The 19,100-nt window shown below is 40.5% G+C and overlaps 1 protein-coding gene across 1 annotated transcript in view; it reads left to right on the top strand.

The window, feature by feature from the left end:
* The window catches only part of LOC124774960 (TATA-binding protein-associated factor 172), a 307,412-nt gene that overhangs the window by 248,415 nt on the left and 39,897 nt on the right, over positions 1-19,100 (top strand). Inside the window, exon 33 of the mRNA XM_047249684.1 lies at positions 6,213-6,375. Coding sequence (XP_047105640.1) covers positions 6,213-6,375 — 163 coding nt within the window. The remainder of the gene's footprint in view (positions 1-6,212; positions 6,376-19,100) is intronic.

The following is a 19,100-nucleotide window of genomic DNA, read 5'->3' as shown; positions in this document are numbered from 1 at the left end:
TTGCCACATATACACTCATCTTCCTTTATTATTATTATTATTATTATTATTAAGGTGGACATTCACCTATGGATCAGTTTTATTTAATGCAAAGAATGTTGATAATTTTTTTCTCCATGTTTTCAACTGCATCTCATTCTTGTCTTATTCTGAAATAAACATATCGCGTCTGTGTTAAATGAATAACATAATAATGTGCAACTGAAAATGGATTGGAAAGTCACATTTGATCCGACACAATGGCCATTCACAAAACTGCTCGCTTCATCAATATGAACTACTTCATTCCCATGTTTTCCTTCATTGCCTACTTCTATAGTTGCACTTTTGTATCCTTTATAAATGTATTTAACATTTTTAACTGTAATGCAAACTTCAACATTCACACTGCAATCAAATTTAGCTAGTAAATATAGTACAATGCAATGATTGTCAAGTGATTGTCCTCAAACATTAACACCAATACCATTATCATGCTATCCATACAATGGATCTCCTTTAACTGATTCTCATGTGATTTTACAAAAATAAAATTTAAAGTTTCGCTGAGTGTGCCTAAATATTTAGAGGTTGAAAGGTGGAGGATTTTGAACTGAAACAGGAGTTATTGGATGTGACAGCTTACAGCAGAAATGTATAGCCAAGAAGGTGGGTAAGGGCGAAGTACTGATCAGTTTGAAATTTAATAAGCAACTGGTGAAAAGATGGGACTGAACTGACAGAGGAAATGTATAGTCAGGAAGGTGGGTAAGAGCTAAGTATTCATCAGTTTGAAACTTAATAAGTGATGGTTGGAAAGATGGGACTGCAGCCTCAAGATACCAGAGTGGCTACTATACCATATAGGCCACCCAGAACTAGTTTCCTCAAATTTCCACTGCTGACATCATAATCGACCTAGCAGTTGTCACATTTAGCTGCCTAGTATGTGAGTATTACTGCAAATGAACCATGTAAACATGAACCTCCCTAGAATGTGATTTTGCAGATTTTGTTACTTTCATGTGTCATTTCTACCATAGCACCTGATAAGTATGCAAGGTGGAAGTTGGTAATACTTCCATTTTCGATGTTAACATATTGGAGATTTGAATGGTGTTAGAGAAGGTATCATCAGAGGTATGAATACGAAAGCATCTACTTCCTTTTACCACTCGTAATGGTTACATACGCACAATTTTTGTACACATTAATGACAATGTACCTTTCGAATTATAGAAATTTCATTGGACTCCTTGTATAATTAATATTAACAATCGATGCTTCAATAATCAAATAAATTTAATCATTATAGGGAAAGGATTGGCTGTGTTAGTTGATGTTAATTCCAGGAGTGTGGCAGAATGTCGGAGAGCAAGTTCCTATCTCTTGTGTTTGAGGAAACTAGTTCTGGGTGGCCTATGTGGTATAGCAGCCACTCTGGTATCTTGAGGCTGCAGTCCCATCTTTCCAACCATCACTTATTAAGTTTCAAACTGATGAATACTTAGCTCTTACCCACCTTCTTGACTATACATTTCCTCTGTCAGTTCAGTCCCATCTTTTCACCAGTTGCTTATTAAATTTCAAACTGATCAGTACTTCACCCTTACCCACCTTCTTGGTTATACATTTCTGCTGTAAGCTGTCACATCCAGTGACTCCTTTTTCAGTCCAAAATCCTCCACCTTTCAACCTCTAAATATTTAGGCACACTCAGCGAAACTTTAAATTTTATTTTTGTGGGGTTCATGGCCTCAACGTGTTTTGAGAATGAAGACATGGTCCAAGTAGGCTGTATTCTTTTTGTTATCTGTGCAATCAGTTAGTTTCAACCTTGTGTCATTTTCAAGCATAAATTTTAAGCTTCCAGCTTCATTCTGCATTCAAATACATTGCTGGTAGATGTGGACACTTTTTGTGCCACATATGAAGTAAGATGTATTCCTGTCCACATGTACAAGCAATGTAAAATGATGCTGGAAGCTTAAGTTACATGCTTGAAAATGACCCAAGGTTGAAACTGGCCGATCACACAGATAGTAATAAGAATACAGCCTATTTGGACCATGTTTCTCAGTACAATTCTCACTGAAGCCATCTGGAATCTTGAACAAACCAACCTCATACCTCCTGAGGAAGCTATAAACAACATTGTTTAACTTCGTTCCTTCCCAAAGAGTTTAACTAATATAAAGTTTTTGGGTTTTCAGCTGTTTCTTCTGCAATGATGATGGGAGTGACCCACATTGAAATGTCTTTCTATTTCAACAAACTCACGCAGTTAGAAATGCAGAACTTTGTTACCTCAGTAGTGATGGTACTCTCACCACTTCCTGCACCATCATTCAAATAATCCCCCAACAGCTCCCTTCTGAGCCAACAAACCCAGCTTTCACCATCTTTTTGAACCTTCCACGTCCAACACATCTCTAGCCCAAGTCCAACCAGAGTTTAAATCACATACACCCAGCCACCATTCAGTCTTAAACCTCTCATCCAGATCTCTTCTATCCAGAGACATCCTGTCAGTTGAAAGGCCTGATCCTCGTTCACCGAGCAGGGTAGCTCAATGGTTACCACAAGGGACTCGCATTCGTGAAGACAGCTCTTCAAAACATGCATCTGGCCATCCTGATATAGGTTTCCTGTGATTTTCGTAAATCACTTTAGCAAATGCTGGGATGGTTCCTTCGAAAGGGGACAGCCACTTTCCTTCCCCAATCTGAGCTTGTGCTCCATCTCTAATGACCTTGTTGTCAACAGGACATTAAACACCAATCTCCTCCTCCTTCATTCCCCCACCTGTACTCAATAAATCTGCCATAGGTAAGGATTTCCTCTGATCTGCTTATATCCTTAAACAGAAATAGAACTTCATCACCCAGTTCCAACCCACAGCCAACAGAATGAGCCGTGAACTCCGCTGATCACTTCTGAACTAAAAACTTCCAACAAAACCATTCTCTGAAGACATTCCAAGAACTCAACAATTCCTTTACCTCCTCTCAGTCAATGGAAAAGATCACCGAAATGTGAGATGTTTCTGCAGGTGAGTCCCAAGGTGTCCAATATCTAAAGACAGACTGTTCAGTCTCACTACACTACTGTGATACTAGAGTGTGGAGAGTATGTGACAGAATGGCTGTGCCAGCTTTCAGATATCTAAACATTCAATATTCTTCCTTTTGACTACATTTCTTCATGAGCTGCAGAAAATCCTAAAAACCATAAGCTTCTCACAAGATTTCAATATCACCTCCATAGAACTCCTTACATGTCTTGAAACTCATGTCCCTACCCACTACCTACATCCAAAAACATAGTGAATAGTGCAGCCACTTTTGAGTTTAGTAAAGCAATCCATCTGTAGTCTGGGAGATGAGTTTTTGGCACTGACAACTCAATAGCATCATTCCGTTGTGTAGTGACAACAAGAAGCCAGCTAGTAACATACTGTACTTGAGCAGGTAGTATGAGCCGTGTTGCCGCCCTGATATATGCACATATCTGAAATGTACCAGTAAGTGTCTCAAGTGTAACTGGTGCTGATGTTTCATTTTTTATCTAAATAGAAGTTCAGTTCGTAATTTATTTCATTTTTGTTGTAGTGTTTATTCTCTTCTGTTTCATTTCAAACTATTTCTAGTGTGATGAGTTGTGCCAGCCCAAACCATGGAGTGAAATGGAGGAGGAAGAGGTTGTTACACAGCTAGGCTGGTGAATTTGTGTTTTTGGTGAGGGACTGCTTTGAGAAAGAAAAAGGTGAACCTTTATTTCCTGTTGCTCAGGTTGTTAAGAAGGAAAGTACAGTATCGATTGTGATAAGAGTGGCACAGCAAGGCTCCACACTCCAGGATAAAAGCAGCCAAGGAGAAAGCAAGTGACAGCTTTGGATGAATTCTAGAAAGATGCTATTCATTGTCATATATATAGCCATTATAAGAGAAGGGAACCCCCACACTATTTGAGTCACTCATGTCTCTTCAGAAAACCGATCCTTTTAAAGAGAGCAGATTTTCATTATGTGCAGTGCTGAAAGATGTAGGCTTCAGATATTAACTGTTTGACGAATGCAGAATATTAGTGGAAAGGACAGATGTTATTGCCTGGTGGTGCAGATTTCTGCGGAGTACCAGGGGTGTGACATTCGAAAATATAGTGTGGTTAGATGATTCGTGCCTGCTGTCATTATGTAGATGGTGAAGTGATGGAAAGCCCAATGGGTTTGTTGGAAAAGGAGGGTGCTTCAGACCATTTTGTGCCAAACTGCATGTTATTGTTTTGTTCCAAAAAGAGAGGTGATTTCCACAAAAAGATGAACAGTATAGTTTTTCAAAAGTAGCTTGAGGCATCTGTTATGACAAATCCTGCAAGGCCATCCGTGATCATTATTGGCAGTGCCCCATATCATTCTGCTCTTCATGATAAGACACCAACTTTGGCAATAGAAACAGACAATATTATTCAGTGGCTGAAAAGTGGGTCTCGGAGAAGATTTGAGAAATGCTGAATTGCTTGCAAGTGTGACACAAAAAGACCACTATTTCCAACATAGGTAATTGAAGAGATTGCTGAAATGTATGGGCATAAAATCATTCAGCTTCCATACCATTGAAGAGGTGTGGGCAGAAATAATCTAACTATATTGCTGCAAAAGAAGGAGTGAGAGAGAGTGAGAGTGTGTGTGTCACTATCTCCTTGAAATTTAAAATCTTGTTGAAGCTGTCAGACAAATGATAAGCAAGACCTGGATGTAAATTGTGAACAGCACTGCAAGTGTCATCAGACAGGCAGCCAAAAACAAAGGTGTTGTGGAAGAATGCATCAAAAATTTAATTATATGTGTCGGAGGGAGCAATTATAGTTGGAGCAATGCTGAACAAGTTTATTCTAAATCAGATTCTGACATCTATATGAGTGGTGTTTTCCATTAGTGTAACTACAACACACTTGGGAATTTAAAATGGAGCATGTCATCAATCTATTATCACATTATGAGTACTTTCATCAGATTATAACTGTTGATATATTGATAAATTATTCTGTCATTCATCATGGAACTGATTAATAACGAAACAATCTTTAACAACAAAACCAAAAACTGTGAATATTTGTTGATTTGTGAAAATAGTTTTCATTTCCATTGTGAAGAATAACAAATAACTTTATGACATTTCAGGATATTAGGTTTCAAATAGATCTTTTCAATTTTTCAAGTTCATGTGTTACAAGTAGTAACTGTAAATAAATTCAGACATATAACCACAACCTGCCTGTTGTCAAGTTAGCAGTGACTGGGTGTAGTGTGCCATAAGCCAAGCCTGGTAACATTGCCATCTGCCCTGTAAAGTGTCAGCTACAATCATTCGTCTTACAGACAGTAGATTGTTACCTAATAGGTGGACAGCTTCATCATTTGATTTATCATTGGAATCTGTGCAGTGCTGTGGTTCATTCTGTTAATCTGCACTAAGATTTAATGACGGATTCCCCACCCTCTACCCACTCCCACCCCCATTGTTTAGTCAAATTAGCTAGCGTCTACAGGCGAGTTAACATATACTGTTCCATTCATATGTTTTACGGTCAATGTAGTTACCACACATTTTCAACTTTATGTATTATATTTAAATAATTTTTAAATAATCTCTTGTAACAGGAGCTGTTTGTGCTGCCTGTTGCGAAAGAAGATGCTAATTCATAATGTTTAACAAATGTGCTGTATTGTTGGTCCCATTTTCTAGTAGTATCTCCTATTACTATTTGCCTACTTTAAAAGTTAGAAAATACTTAAGCTGTCCCTTTTTATCAATCATTGCTTAGGCAACAGAATATTTTCATGGCTTTGTTGATTTAGTTTCAGTATGAGCTATGTTAAGTCCATGTGTGACTTATGGAAACATTGCATTTATATTTTTACATTTTCCTTCTTCAGAGAGAGAAAAGATGTAAAAGTTAAGGTTGAAAGGAAAGGGTGATGGGTGGAGGCATATCTCTTGGCTGCATTGTTAAGAGAGGCCTATGAATTAAAAAACGAAAGATATACAAAGGTGGAGGGAAAAGCATTAGGGAGATTCGAGATAGTAATCAGAAATACCCTTTTAAAAATTTATGAATGTTTGGGCCAGAACACCTTGGAAGAAGCACAGTACTCATGAGGTAATAACTAGTAATATAATAATGTCTCTTATAAACACTGAATTAATTATGTCATTGTTGTTTCTTTACAGGGCAAACATGCCAAATGTATCATATCTACGATTGGATGGTAGTATACCTCCAGGAATGAGGCATTCTGTAGTAACACGATTTAACAATGATCCATCCATTGATGTGTTGCTCCTGACAACACAAGTTGGTGGTCTGGGTCTTAATCTCACTGGTGCTGACACAGTAAGTTATCCATCTTAGTTACAAAAGTCTCTTTCGAACAGCATTTTCTTATGTTGAAAATTTGAGTGTGTGTGTGTGTGTGTGTGTGTGTGTGTGTGTGTGTGTGTAGGCAGAAATGATTAGCAAATTCATCCGTTCAGGTATTATGTTGTTGTTCTTTACGAGCCAAATTGTAAACAAATCATTAAAATGGGAGAATCTAAAAGGGGAATTTGACAATATGCATGGACACATTCACTTTAGTACTTGCATGAGATAGCAGTTTTTTCCATCAGTATAAAATATGTCACATTTGTGAAACTCTGATCCCACAATTGTAAGGGCATTGGCTATTCTGTCCCAGCATTGTGATTAATACTTCCTGTCTAACATTATAGTTAGACGCAATCAGCAGCATGGCCACTATGAACAAAAGTTTATTGATCCACATTCAAGTAAATGACAATATAGAAACAGTATAGTATGCAGTAGAACAAAATTTGAGGGGGATCAGCGGCTGCTCTGTCTCTATGTAGAGGAGCCTTCTTGTAGGTTGTGCGGTAGATGTCATGCTGTGTGCACTAGTCTTGCGACCCACTGCAGATGGCCTCTGGTAACCAACCCACGCAGCTGCTGTTGGCAGAATATTTGAAGAGTAGCGCACTGGCAGCCTGGTACCACATCGCTTATCGAGGTGATACTTGCAGGGTTATAACACACTGCCCCTCTAGGGAAAGGGCACTCCTCTGATGCAACCATCGGGGAAAGTGATGACACGTCCAAGGCCTCTGCAGAGGGCAACGCAGCTGGTGATGATTGCGGTGGAAGGAGATTCCGAGCCAGAACTTGTGAATAGACATGGAAATGGTGCCTCCGCGGACACACGAGGTGCATATCCTCTCCCCCTATCACCCCTTCCTTGAAGTACCATAAGGGACGACCAGTGCGGGCTGCATCTCAACATCTGGGTTCTCGATATGGTGGAACTGCACGGACAGTGAAGCTGCCAGCCACTCGGTGGGGGTGCTGTGATGCCGGTGGTGAAGCACCAACAATGCCCGCCCAGCCAGTGGAGGACACAGCTAATATCGGTAGTGCACCACCAGCCCCTCTCTGGTAGACACCATACAGAGGGGTGGGGCCAGCAGCTGTGACCATGGAAGAGTCTGTGACATACTTCTTCATTTGAACTTCAAACATGCTGATGAGCTGTTCTGCCTCACTGTTAGACTGGGGGTGGAAAGGAGGAGTCATCACATTGTGAATGCCTTGGCGGGTGCAGAATTGTGAGACACAAAGTTTAGACTTTTATCTGTAACAAGCATAAAGGCAATACTTCAATAGAAGAAATATTGTGAGTGCCCGAAATGTAGCCACAGACGAGGTTGAAGGATGCAGATAACATATGGAAAGTTAGAGAAAGCATCAGCAACAAGTAAGAATTGAGGAACGGTCCCGCAAAATCAACATGGACGTGTCCTCACAGTCACTGCATTGTAGATCATGGAGAGAGCTTCACCTGTAGCACCACATGTTGCCTAGTACACTGAGAGCAAGCTACGTCAAGATGCACAATGTCACTATCACTGGGCCCAAACATGTGTCAACAGGCAAATGACTTGGTACAAGAGACACCCCAATATCCCTAGGCATAGGAGCTAAAGTACAACCTGCCTTAGAGCAGCTATGATCACTGCTTTGGGTGACAGCCCGTCCATTGCTAAGAGAACAACACCATCAATCACCGAAAGGCAGTGACGGAAGGCAAAATAGATATGTAAAGGATCAGAAGCCCTGCCCAGAGACCTGTCCACCCAGCCACGCTGAACAAGGTGAAGGGCTTAGTGCAAATCTGGATCAGCAGAAACAGTTGCTGTGACCCGGCAGCTTGGGAATATTTTCTTGGTCTTTCTTTCCCTAATGTGGGTGTTGAAACAGTCAGTAGTTGATCTGTAACTTCTGTAATCTTGCTAGATTTCTTGCTTCTTGTACTTTTTCTCATGTCCACCATACAATACCAATGCTGCAAGGGTCCTGCTATTCAGTACCCTTGAGCCATGACAGCTTCTCCCCTCGTGGACTTTGATCTGTTGTGTCGAAGATGCTGAAATAGACTTTTCTTGTTCCAGTGGAATAACACACTCAGAGAAGTTGAACTCAGTGTGTTTCTTACAACATACGACTCTTAACTCTTAATGAATTGACTGCTCAGCCGTTACATTCCAGCTATATGTTGTCATGCGTCCATCTCACACGAGGCTCAGAACAGTAATACAGTAAATTCTGAACACCAATGCTGTAATGATTTCTTTGGCATTATGGAGGTCATGTGCAGTGCATGTGTTTCTCTCATGGTCCCACATGCCCAGCACGTAGAAGCACCAGTCCGCAGCCCACATCACTGATAGCATTGGTACAATTCCGATCTGCAGAAACCATAAAAAAATATATATCTACGTTACACCTCAAGCCTGTGATTGAAAACCATTCCACTGTGTGCACTGTGTGTTGCACCTCATCATATAAGTGCAACCAAGGAGCACATGGTAATGAAAAGTAGCATCGGGCTCCATCAGAAGCCAGGACAGCGCATTGACATTGGCATGCTGCGAGACAGAAACCAGGCCCAACACGGGAAGCGATGTGCTGTTTTGTTGGGCAATGAAGCAATGGCATTAGACTGTTTGCCGATGATGCTGTAGTCTACAGGAAAGTAGTATCACACGAAAGTTGTGAACAAATCAATGAGGATTTGCAGAAAATAAATGTGTGGTCTAATGACTGGCAGTTATATCTCAATATTAGGAAGTGTAACCTACTGCGTATAACAGTGTGAAAATCCCCATTAATGTATGAGTTCAAAATAAATTCCCAGTCTTTGGAAGCAGTAACATCCGTCAAGTATCAGGGTGTGACTATTCGAAATGATCTCAAATGGAATGATCAGATTACACAAGTAACGGGCAAGACAAACTCTATATTGCAGTTTATTGGTTGAATCCTTAAGCGATGCAGTCCTTCAACAAAGGAAATTGCTTACAATACATCAGTTTGTCCAGTCTTAGAGTATTGTTTGTCTGTATGGGACCCTTACCAGTTGGGCCTGACTCAAGAGACTGAGAAGGTCCAAAGGAGAGTGACAAGATTCGTGACTGGTACATTTAGCCATTGTGAGAGTGTTACAAATCTCATAGAAAGTTTGAAGTGGGAGACACTTGCGTATAGACGCACTAAACAGAAGGGGCTGCTCACTAAATTCCGAAATTTGATCTTCGCCATGGATGTAGAACATATATTATTACCACCAACTTTCAGATCGCGCAATGATCACCACTCGAAGATAAGGGAAATTAGAGCTTGTACTGAGGCGTTCAGACAGTCGTTTTTCCCTTGCACGATCCGTGAGTGGAACAGAATGGGGGAAATATGACTTTGGCACGAATTGTGCCCCCGCCACTCACCGCTTGGTGGCTAGTGGAGTATATATGTAGATGTAGGAGGATTAAACAATGAAACCAAGAGCTTGTGGTCTGTAATGATGTGAAGCTTTGACCCAGATAAGAATACTTGAAACTTCTTAAGGGTATAGACAATAACAAGCACTTCCTTTTCAACTTGAGAATAGCACTGCTGAACAGATCTGAGCCTTTTTGATGTGTAAAGTATTGGATGTTCAGAACAATAACGAGGCTATATTGGGAGTTATCTGTAGCGAAGACCAGGTAGTGGCCAAAATGGAAGGTGGCCAAACAAGAAGCAGAGTCAGGGTGTATAAGCTGCAGGACAACTGGGAAATCCACCAAAAACGTGGGAGTGTTTTCGTCTGGAAGAAAACCGAGGAAAAGTGGGAATTTTTTAAAATTCCAGGAATTTTTCATCATTTTTGCTTTGAGTTAAATATTTATAATTTTAACCTGTAAGAACTGATACTCTAACAAGGATATTACTGTTTCCTGCTTCTGCAGAATAATACTGCAGCAATAAAACATAAACAAGAGAAAAAGATGTAAAACTTAAGGTGCAAAGGAATAGGCCATTTACAATGACAAAACACATTGCACACACAAGTGTCTGCCAACAGCAAAATGTGTCAAAAGCTTTAGGACAAAGAAATATGAAATAACAACAAAGTGCTTCCGATGAGTGTGACATAACAACTATTTACTTTAGGTTTGTCTGAACGGTTGCCTGTTACCAGCAGGTTCATGCGCATGCGCGGTTGAGTTGCATATGAGTGGTACCTTCTCCTACTTCTGGCTACTTGAAATGTGGCTGTTACATTATTGGCAGTAGCAGCAAGCAGCCACATGCTTCCTGAAAACATTTTTCTGGCGCACCCAAGTTGCCAGACTCATGCACGCACAGAGTAGTCTGGGTTGTAGTCGATAAATATTTGACCCCTATTTACATTTAGTGATTTTGATGTTTCCTCTTTGTTTACAGATCTCACATCAAATGAAAACAAAATAGATATCTGTGGCCAGGAACCATCACATGAATTGAAATACACTCAACATAATTACAGAAGGGTGAAACATGTTACTAATTTTAGTTTTATAATTTTATTTCCACATTTTTGGCAGTCAGGCATTAATCACTTTGCTGAATAATGAAGTCATTTCTGTTGGTCTGATAAAGAAATTTGGCTTTTATTAATGTTTTCCACTGAGGCTCCCAATTTGTTTGAAATGAAATATTTCATCACACCACTGGCTGCTTTCAACTGTTTGCTGAATTTCAAGTGCACATTTCCATCTTCTGGCATGTATGGCATTGTAACATAATAAAGAAACAAATATGAGATAATACAGTACTGGTACTCCAAGAAAATTTACATCTCGAAAACCACACTGAAATACTTAATATCAGGTTGGGAACTACTTCATTATAAATCTGGAATATGAATGTGCACTTAAGCCATATTATGCATTATAGTATGTTTTACGAAATTCCAATGCTCTCGGAATTCCTTTATGACGTAATGTATGATCTCTTAATGTTTTATATGTACAGACATACGTGTTTTCTACAGCATTGTCTGCGCACGTGCAGTACGCCTATTTTCTGGCTCTCTCTAGCAATTTCTGAAACGACCCTACAGTGTGACAATTATTGAAATATATGAAATACAAGGGTGGTTTGAAAATTTCTCAGAACATAATAGAAAAAAAGTACTTACATCACTGACACTTTTTTTATTTTTCAATGCAGTCTCCTTGTTGATTAATGCACTTGTCCAGTAATGTTCCAGCACCTTGATCCTATCTCAAAAATGAGTTTCCTCCAGGCATGCAAAATAGTTGTCAACTCCGGCTATCAATTCTTTGTTTGAAGTGAATCTTCATCCACCAAGAAAAATTTTCAGTTTTGGGAAGAGAGGGAAGTCTGACGGAGCCATATCAAGTGAAGAAGGTGTGTGTGACAACAATTCATACCTTAGCTCGTGTAATTTTGACATTGTGATGGCACATGTGTGCGGGTGCACATTGTCTTGATGGAAGATTACTTTCTTCCTTGCTAAACCTGGCATTTTTACACGTATCGTTTGTTGCAATTTGGTCAGGAGGTTAGCGTAGTATTCTCCAGTAAATGTTTGCCCAGTGGAGAGATAATCTACTAACAGAATCCCCTTTGCACCCCAAAACATTGATACCATGATATTTCCCTCTGTAGGAATTGCCTTTGCTTTCTTTGGTGGTGGAGAATCAGCATGTTTCCACTGCTTTGACTGTTGTTTTGTCTCTGGGATATAGCAGTGCACCCAACTTTCATCTGCGGTCACAAACCGGTGCAAAAAATCTGGTTCGTGTCTTCTAAAACGGGCCAAACATTGTTCCAATATGTCCATTCTCATGTGTTTTTGATCCAGCGTCAAGAGTCATGGCAGCCATTATGCAGATAATTTTTTCATTTCTAATTCTTCAGTTAAAATTTGACATACCCTTTCAGATGACATCTGGCAGTTGTGAGCAATTTCAAAAATCTTTGCAATGATTTCTGGAGTAGTGACACATATTGGCTGACCACTGCGCATATCATCAGCTAAGCTCTCCCAACCACATTTAAATTCATTTGTGCACTTGGCAACAGTTGAATATGAAGGAACAGTGTCCCCCAGTGTATTTTGGAAATCAGCATGAATTCCTTTGCTTTATAGCTTTCTTTACAAAATCTTAATTTTTTTCCATGTTCAGAAATCACTAGGGGAGAACAACAACAGAGCCATGGCACCGCCACAGTTCTCTTCAAAGAGCACTGACGTGGCACATGTTTACAGGCAACAGTCCAATGTATTCACATGAACATCTCATGGTGATTCCAAAAACTTTTCAGACCACCCTCGTAATATCATCATAACTTCTGAACTGTTAGTGTTGGGATGTTCAAACAGCACGGTTGGCCTCGGGGCATGATGGAAATTAATATGTGCTGTATGGTTTGGTTTAACGACGGAGCCCACTTTCATTTGGATGCATTTGTCAATAAGCAGAACTGGCACATTTAGGGGACTGAGAATCCCCATTTTATGATCTAGAAGTCTCTCTTCACCCTCAACTGGTGACTGTGTGGTTTGCAGAGTCCAGTCACGGAATAGTTGGTGCAATAATCTTTAATGGCACAGTGACTACTGAATGGTATGTGAAGGTTTTGGAAGATGATTTCACCCTATTATATGAAGTGACCCTGATTTCGACAAGATGTGATACGTGCAACTCAGAGCTCGACTGCATTGATGGAGGAGATTGTTTGAGGTTCTGGAAGAGCTCTTTGGGGACCGCATTCTGGCTCTGGGTTACCCAGAGACCACTGGCATGGGTCTCAATTGGCTGCCATATTCTCCAGTTCTGAACACATGCTACTCCTTTTTGTGGAGCTATTTAAAGACAAGGTGTGTAGCAATAACTCCAAAACCATTGCTGAGCTGAAAGCAGCTATTCAGGAGGTCATTGACAGCATTGACGTTCCGAGACTTCAGTGGGTCATCAGAATTTCGCTATTTGTCTGCATCACAATATCGCCAGTGATGGCAGACATGTCGAACATGTCATAACGTAATTCCAAATATCTGTAGTGACATTTACATGTCGCATAAAGTGTGTGCATGCTGTTGTTTCAAACTATTTTTTCCCCTCCCTATAGTTCAGTAGTTGTCTCCCTATTATATTTCTAACAGGTCACAGGAAAATATTGCGAATGGTGGTTTGAAAAGCATTACTTTCAAATCCTTTTGCACAAGATCAATTATGTTATGTGTGAGAATTTGAGATGACTTTCTTAAACCGCAGTGTGTTTGATTCTCATTTAAATCTTAACTCTTTGAGGACCAGATGGCACATGTGGTGAAATAGGCACCAAGGTCACGATAGTCATGTCATGGAGCATGCTATGCAACAGGATATTGAGTGTTGATGGTTTACACCCTCTGCTTGACGGTGTACACCCTCTGCCTATGCCCATTCATCCTAACTGATAACATGGCAGTAGTCATGCCAGTGTAAACAGCCAAACAATGTTTCCATAGCAGCTGGTATGTGACACTTCTTTTTGCAGGCAGCTCTCCCTTTAATGGTATGTTTTGCTAGTTACAAGGCTGATATAGGTGGTGGTAGAAAGGTGCATAGGTCAGATTTTGCCGCGGGGACACCCAGAGGGGTAGAAGCCATAGGGTAGGGAGATGGGTGCAGAAGGAGCATAAGGTCTGAGAAGGATATTGTGGAGATTGAGAGGGTGACGAAAAGCTATTCTAGATGTGGTGGGCAAAATCTCAGACAGAATGGACTTCATTTCATTTCATCGAACAAAAGTGATGCGTGTTATTGGAGTGGAGCAACCTGTCACAGCAACTGGTAAATCCAAGAAAGGAACAAAGTCTTACACATGTTTTTATAAGTGATACCAAAAGCAAGAAAGTCTTGCTACCAAAAGCAAGAAAGTCTTGCTGAAGCTGCTTCTTGTAAGCCTCCAGGAGAGATTTGTGCACTGCCTCAATGGACATGAGAACTGACAAAATAACAAAACAGATTTAACACAAGGAAGTGAACCCTGTATTTGTCGCCAATTGTATCATAACACTAGATACAACCAATAGTGGGGTCACTAGAACAAAAGTTTATTGATCCACTTTCAAGTAAATGACAAACATAGAAAAGTAAAATAAGTAGTAGAACACAATCTGAGGAGTGCCAGCTGTGCTGTCTTTTTATAGAGGACGGCTCTGCTACACCACAGAAGATGCTGTGCCATGCGCACTTGTCTTGTGACCCACTGCAGGCAGCCTACAGTTGCCGGCCCATGCAGCCCCCATTGTTGCTGACTATTTGAATTGTAGTGTGCCGGCAGCCTGGTGCCACAGCGCATATCTGGGTATTGCGTACAGGGTTATAGCACTTTCTTTGTTTTTCCCTTAAGCAGTGCTGATATATATTAGAGTAGAGTTAGATGTGTAAATTACCAGTCTGTTATTAAAAAAATAAAGTTTAATGCTCAAAAAATAAAATTCTCCAAGAATAATGTGAAAACTATGTGGAACATTATTAAACATGAAAGAAGATAGATAGTGAGCCAAATGAAACTGAACACCCAGAAAATAGCTCTTGAGGAATTGTAGTACTGTCAAATCATTAGCCTCTAAATTTACTAATTACTGCCTCACAGTGACATCAAACATTGCACCCCTTAATAAGCAACAAAACAGCTACATTAGACTTATTTGTGCAGACACCACCTACAACATCAACAGACATTAATTTCAAAAATACAGCTCCTAAGGAGCTTACAAAATTCTCTCTCTCTCTCTCTCTCTCTCTCTCTCTCTCTCTCTCTCTCTCCCCCCCCCCCCCCCCTTCTCTATTCGTTTAGTCGGTCCCGACTCTTCGTGACCCCATGAACCAAATCACGCCACTTCTTCCTGTCTTGCACTTTCTCCCGTAGACCTTTCAGGTTGGAACACATTGTTTCTGTGATGCCATCGATCCATCTCATCCTCTGACACCCTCTTCTTCTAGTTCCTTCCATCTTCCTCAGCATTAATGTTTTTTCCAGCGAGGCATGCCTTCGCATTGTGTGTCCAAAGTAGGTCAGCTTTTGTTTTAACATTAGACCTTCCAGGGAGAAATCTGGTTTTATTTGCTCCAACATTGATCTGTTGGTTCTCTTTGCAGTCCATGGAACTCTAAGAAGTTTCCTCCAACACCACAATTCGAAGGAGTCAATTCTTCGCCGTTCAGCATTTCTAATGGTCCAGGTCTCACATCCACGCATCACAACTGGAAAGACCGTAGCCTTCACAATATGGATCTTTGTTGCTAATGTTATATCTCTGGATCTTATAACCTTGTCAAAGTTTGACATCGCCTATCTACCGAGCAACAGGTGTCTCCGGATTTCATGGCTGCAGTCGCCATCAGCAGAGATCTGGGAACCGAGATAACTGAATGTGGTCACTACCGCCATGGTTTCTCCTGCTATATCCCATGAATTGGTAGATGTAATTGCCATAATTTTCGTTTTCTTCGCATACAGCCTAAGACCGGCCTTTTCACTTTCGTCTTTCACCTTCAGCAAGAGTGTTCTCAATTCTTCTTCACTTTCTCCCAACAGGATCATATCATCCGTGTACCTGAGGTTGTTTACATTTATCCCAGCTATTTTAATTCGTGTTTCTCCTTCATCTAGCCTCGCATTCCTCATAACTTGTTTCGGAAATGATTCCAACCTTGGCCCAAAATCCAATGATCATGCCCTTTTAGACGTCAGGTAAGTCGCTCCGCTTCCGTATTAGAACAGCAGTTGCACTGTTGTCCACAACCCCAGACACTCTGTATTTACCCTCCACTGCTAGTGCTGCCACTTGCTGGTCTTTGTTTGGTTATTGTAGGTTGACGTCGAACAGAGTTGGTGGTCACATTAATGTGACTCGACCGTATATTAAAAAGGATACAGATTGAATAAGTACGGTGACAGTATGCAGACTTGCCGGATCCCTCTCTGAATCTTTATCCATTTCGTTGTTCCATACATAGTTCTCTCCGTGGCTTCCTGGCCAATGTATAAACTCCATATCAGATGAATGAGGTGATAGGTGATCTGGTACACCCATGGCTTTCAGTACGTTCCATAATTTGTTGTGATTGACGCAGTCAAAGACTTTGGTGTCGTCAATAAAGCAGAGGTACACATCTCTCTGGAATTCTCTTGCTTTTTCCATAATCCACCAAATGTTAGCAATTTGATCTCTAGTTCCTCTTCCTTTCCTAAATCTGGCTTGTTCTTCTGGTAGCTCTCGCTCTAGATATTGGCGAAGTCTATTTTGATTTTCAACATGACTTTGCTAGCATGTGAGATAAGTGCGATTGTTCGGTAATCTGAGCATTCTTTAGAACTTCTCTTCTTTGGAATGGGGATGAATACTGATCTTTTCCAGTCTTCTGGCCACTGCTGCGTGATCCATACTAAATTAACATTAACATCAGCAGTAGGAGCCCTCTCATTATGCAGTTCTTTCTTGTATAGGTCTCCTACATATTCTGCCCATCTTTCTTTAACATCCTCTGCTTCACTCAAATCTTTCCCGTTTCTATCTTTTATCATTCCAATTTTTGCCTGGAATTTTCCTTTAATTTCTCTAATTTTCTTATAAAGTTCTGTTGTCTTCCGCATTCCATTACTATCTTCAACTTCCTTGAACTGTTCATTAAAGAATATATTTTTATCTCTTCTAGCTAATTTCTGAAAATCTTTATTTCATTCAAACATAGCTGATCTATCTCCCTTGATTTTTGCTTTCCCTCGTTCTTCTACAACTTGCAGTGCCTCAACTGGTAGCCATCTAGCCTTCTTGCTGTTCCTTTTCTTGTGTTTCTCTGCAGCCACCTCGACAGTATTAGCTACTTCTGTCCACATCTCTTGTGAGCTTTTGTCCTCCAGCTCTAATACATTAAATCTGTTTTGCACCTGTACAGTGTAGTCGGAGGGTGTAGAGTTAAGGTCGTATCTGCAAGTTGGGATACTTTTTGCTACATTCTGAAGTTTCAGCCGAAATTTTGCAATCAGCAGCTCATGATCTGATCCGCAGTCAGCCCCAGGTCTTGTTGTAGCTGACTGAACCACGCTCTTCCACCTCTGATTACAAAGTATGTAATCAATTTGGTTCCGGTGTTGGCCATCTGGTGAAGTCCAGGTATATAGGCGTCATTTTGGTGGTTGAAACAGTGTATTAGTAATTATCAATTAATTTTCTTGGCAGAATTCTAGGAGAGTCTGTCCTGCTTCATTTGTTGTACCAAGACCATGTTTCCCTGTTTATACTTTCTACAGCTTGATTTCCCGCTTTTGCACTTTAATCTCCAACTATGAAGATGATATCCTTTTTTGGTGTTGACAGTAGTAATTCTTGTAAATCTCCATAGAACTGGTCAATAATTTCCTTTTCAGCATCAGTTGTTGGCGCATAAACTTGAATTACTGTGATGTTGAGGGGCTGACCTTGAAGTCTGATGGACATCATTCTGTCATTTTTATATATGCATCCCATTACAACTTTTCTCACTTTATCACTATCTATGAAGGCTACTCCATTACTTCTGTTGTTATTGTGCCCAGAATAATACACCATATGACCATTCGAAGCAAATTTTCCCATGCCAGTCCACCTCATTTAACTTTATTCCCAACATGTCAATGTTAATTTTCTCCATTTCTCTTTTCACTATGTTTAGTTTTCCTTGCTACATGGATCTTACATTCCATGTTCCTATGCAGTGCTTCTCTTTGCACCATCTTACTCTTCGTGAAGCTCCTCTCAACCTGATTCCCCCCCGGAGATCCGATTGGGGAACTTGAAACTCCGCAACATTCTGAGCTGAGCGAAGCCATGGGGTTTTCTTAGGATAGTTCAGTGGTGGTTTCCCGTTGCCTTCCACTGTCCTCCAACTCCTATATGCTGCTGAGTTCTTGTAATCATGTATCGCTCCCATTTTATGCCAGAGTCTCATGGTGTCTGCAGACACCTCCTCCCACCCCCACCCCACTCCCACCCCCACCCCCACCCCCAACCCCCAGGTCATTTCCTGGGCCCTTACAAAATTCATTCAGTTAGGAACACCATATAGCCAGCCAGCAGAACAACTACCTTTTAGTGACCTGGTAAATTTTTTACAAAATTCATCTGGTCACTAAAAGGTAGTTGTTCTGCTGGCCATATGGTGTTCCTAACTGAATACTACAGTGTTCTGTTGACTTACTAGACAGGATTATCCTTAAGTTATCTTTGTTGTCAGTTGATGGCCTGGGGCATTTTTCCTGATGGACTTACATGTGCTGTAGTACAACCTGTCTATAAAACTGGGGATAGACACACCAGCTCTAATTATGGAACTATTTCATTCCTTCCATTTGTTTCAAAAGTGTTTGAGAAAGTGGCCTGTGATGGAATACCAATACATTTGACTGAGCATAACTTGTTAACAGTCACTCAGTTCGGCTTTTGTTAAGGAATCTCCTTGGAGAAATCAAACAGCGGAAAATCTAGGAGGGGATAACAATAAAATACGTAAAACTCATCCATTTATAACCAATTCAGAATCTGCAGTGCCTCATATGAGTATTAATAACTATGAAGCAAAGTCTGGCCACAGGGATATTAGATCACGTCAATTATCTCACAGTGTTTTTCTGTTGATTTTGCTTTCTAGAAGCTGCACATGAATTGTTTTCAGCTGCTTTCTTCTCATTCATGCACTCCAATT

Source organism: Schistocerca piceifrons, chromosome 2 (genome assembly GCF_021461385.2).
Source record: "Schistocerca piceifrons isolate TAMUIC-IGC-003096 chromosome 2, iqSchPice1.1, whole genome shotgun sequence".
Lineage (NCBI taxonomy): Eukaryota > Metazoa > Arthropoda > Insecta > Orthoptera > Acrididae > Schistocerca > Schistocerca piceifrons.
This window is presented reverse-complemented; position numbering and strand designations above follow the sequence as displayed.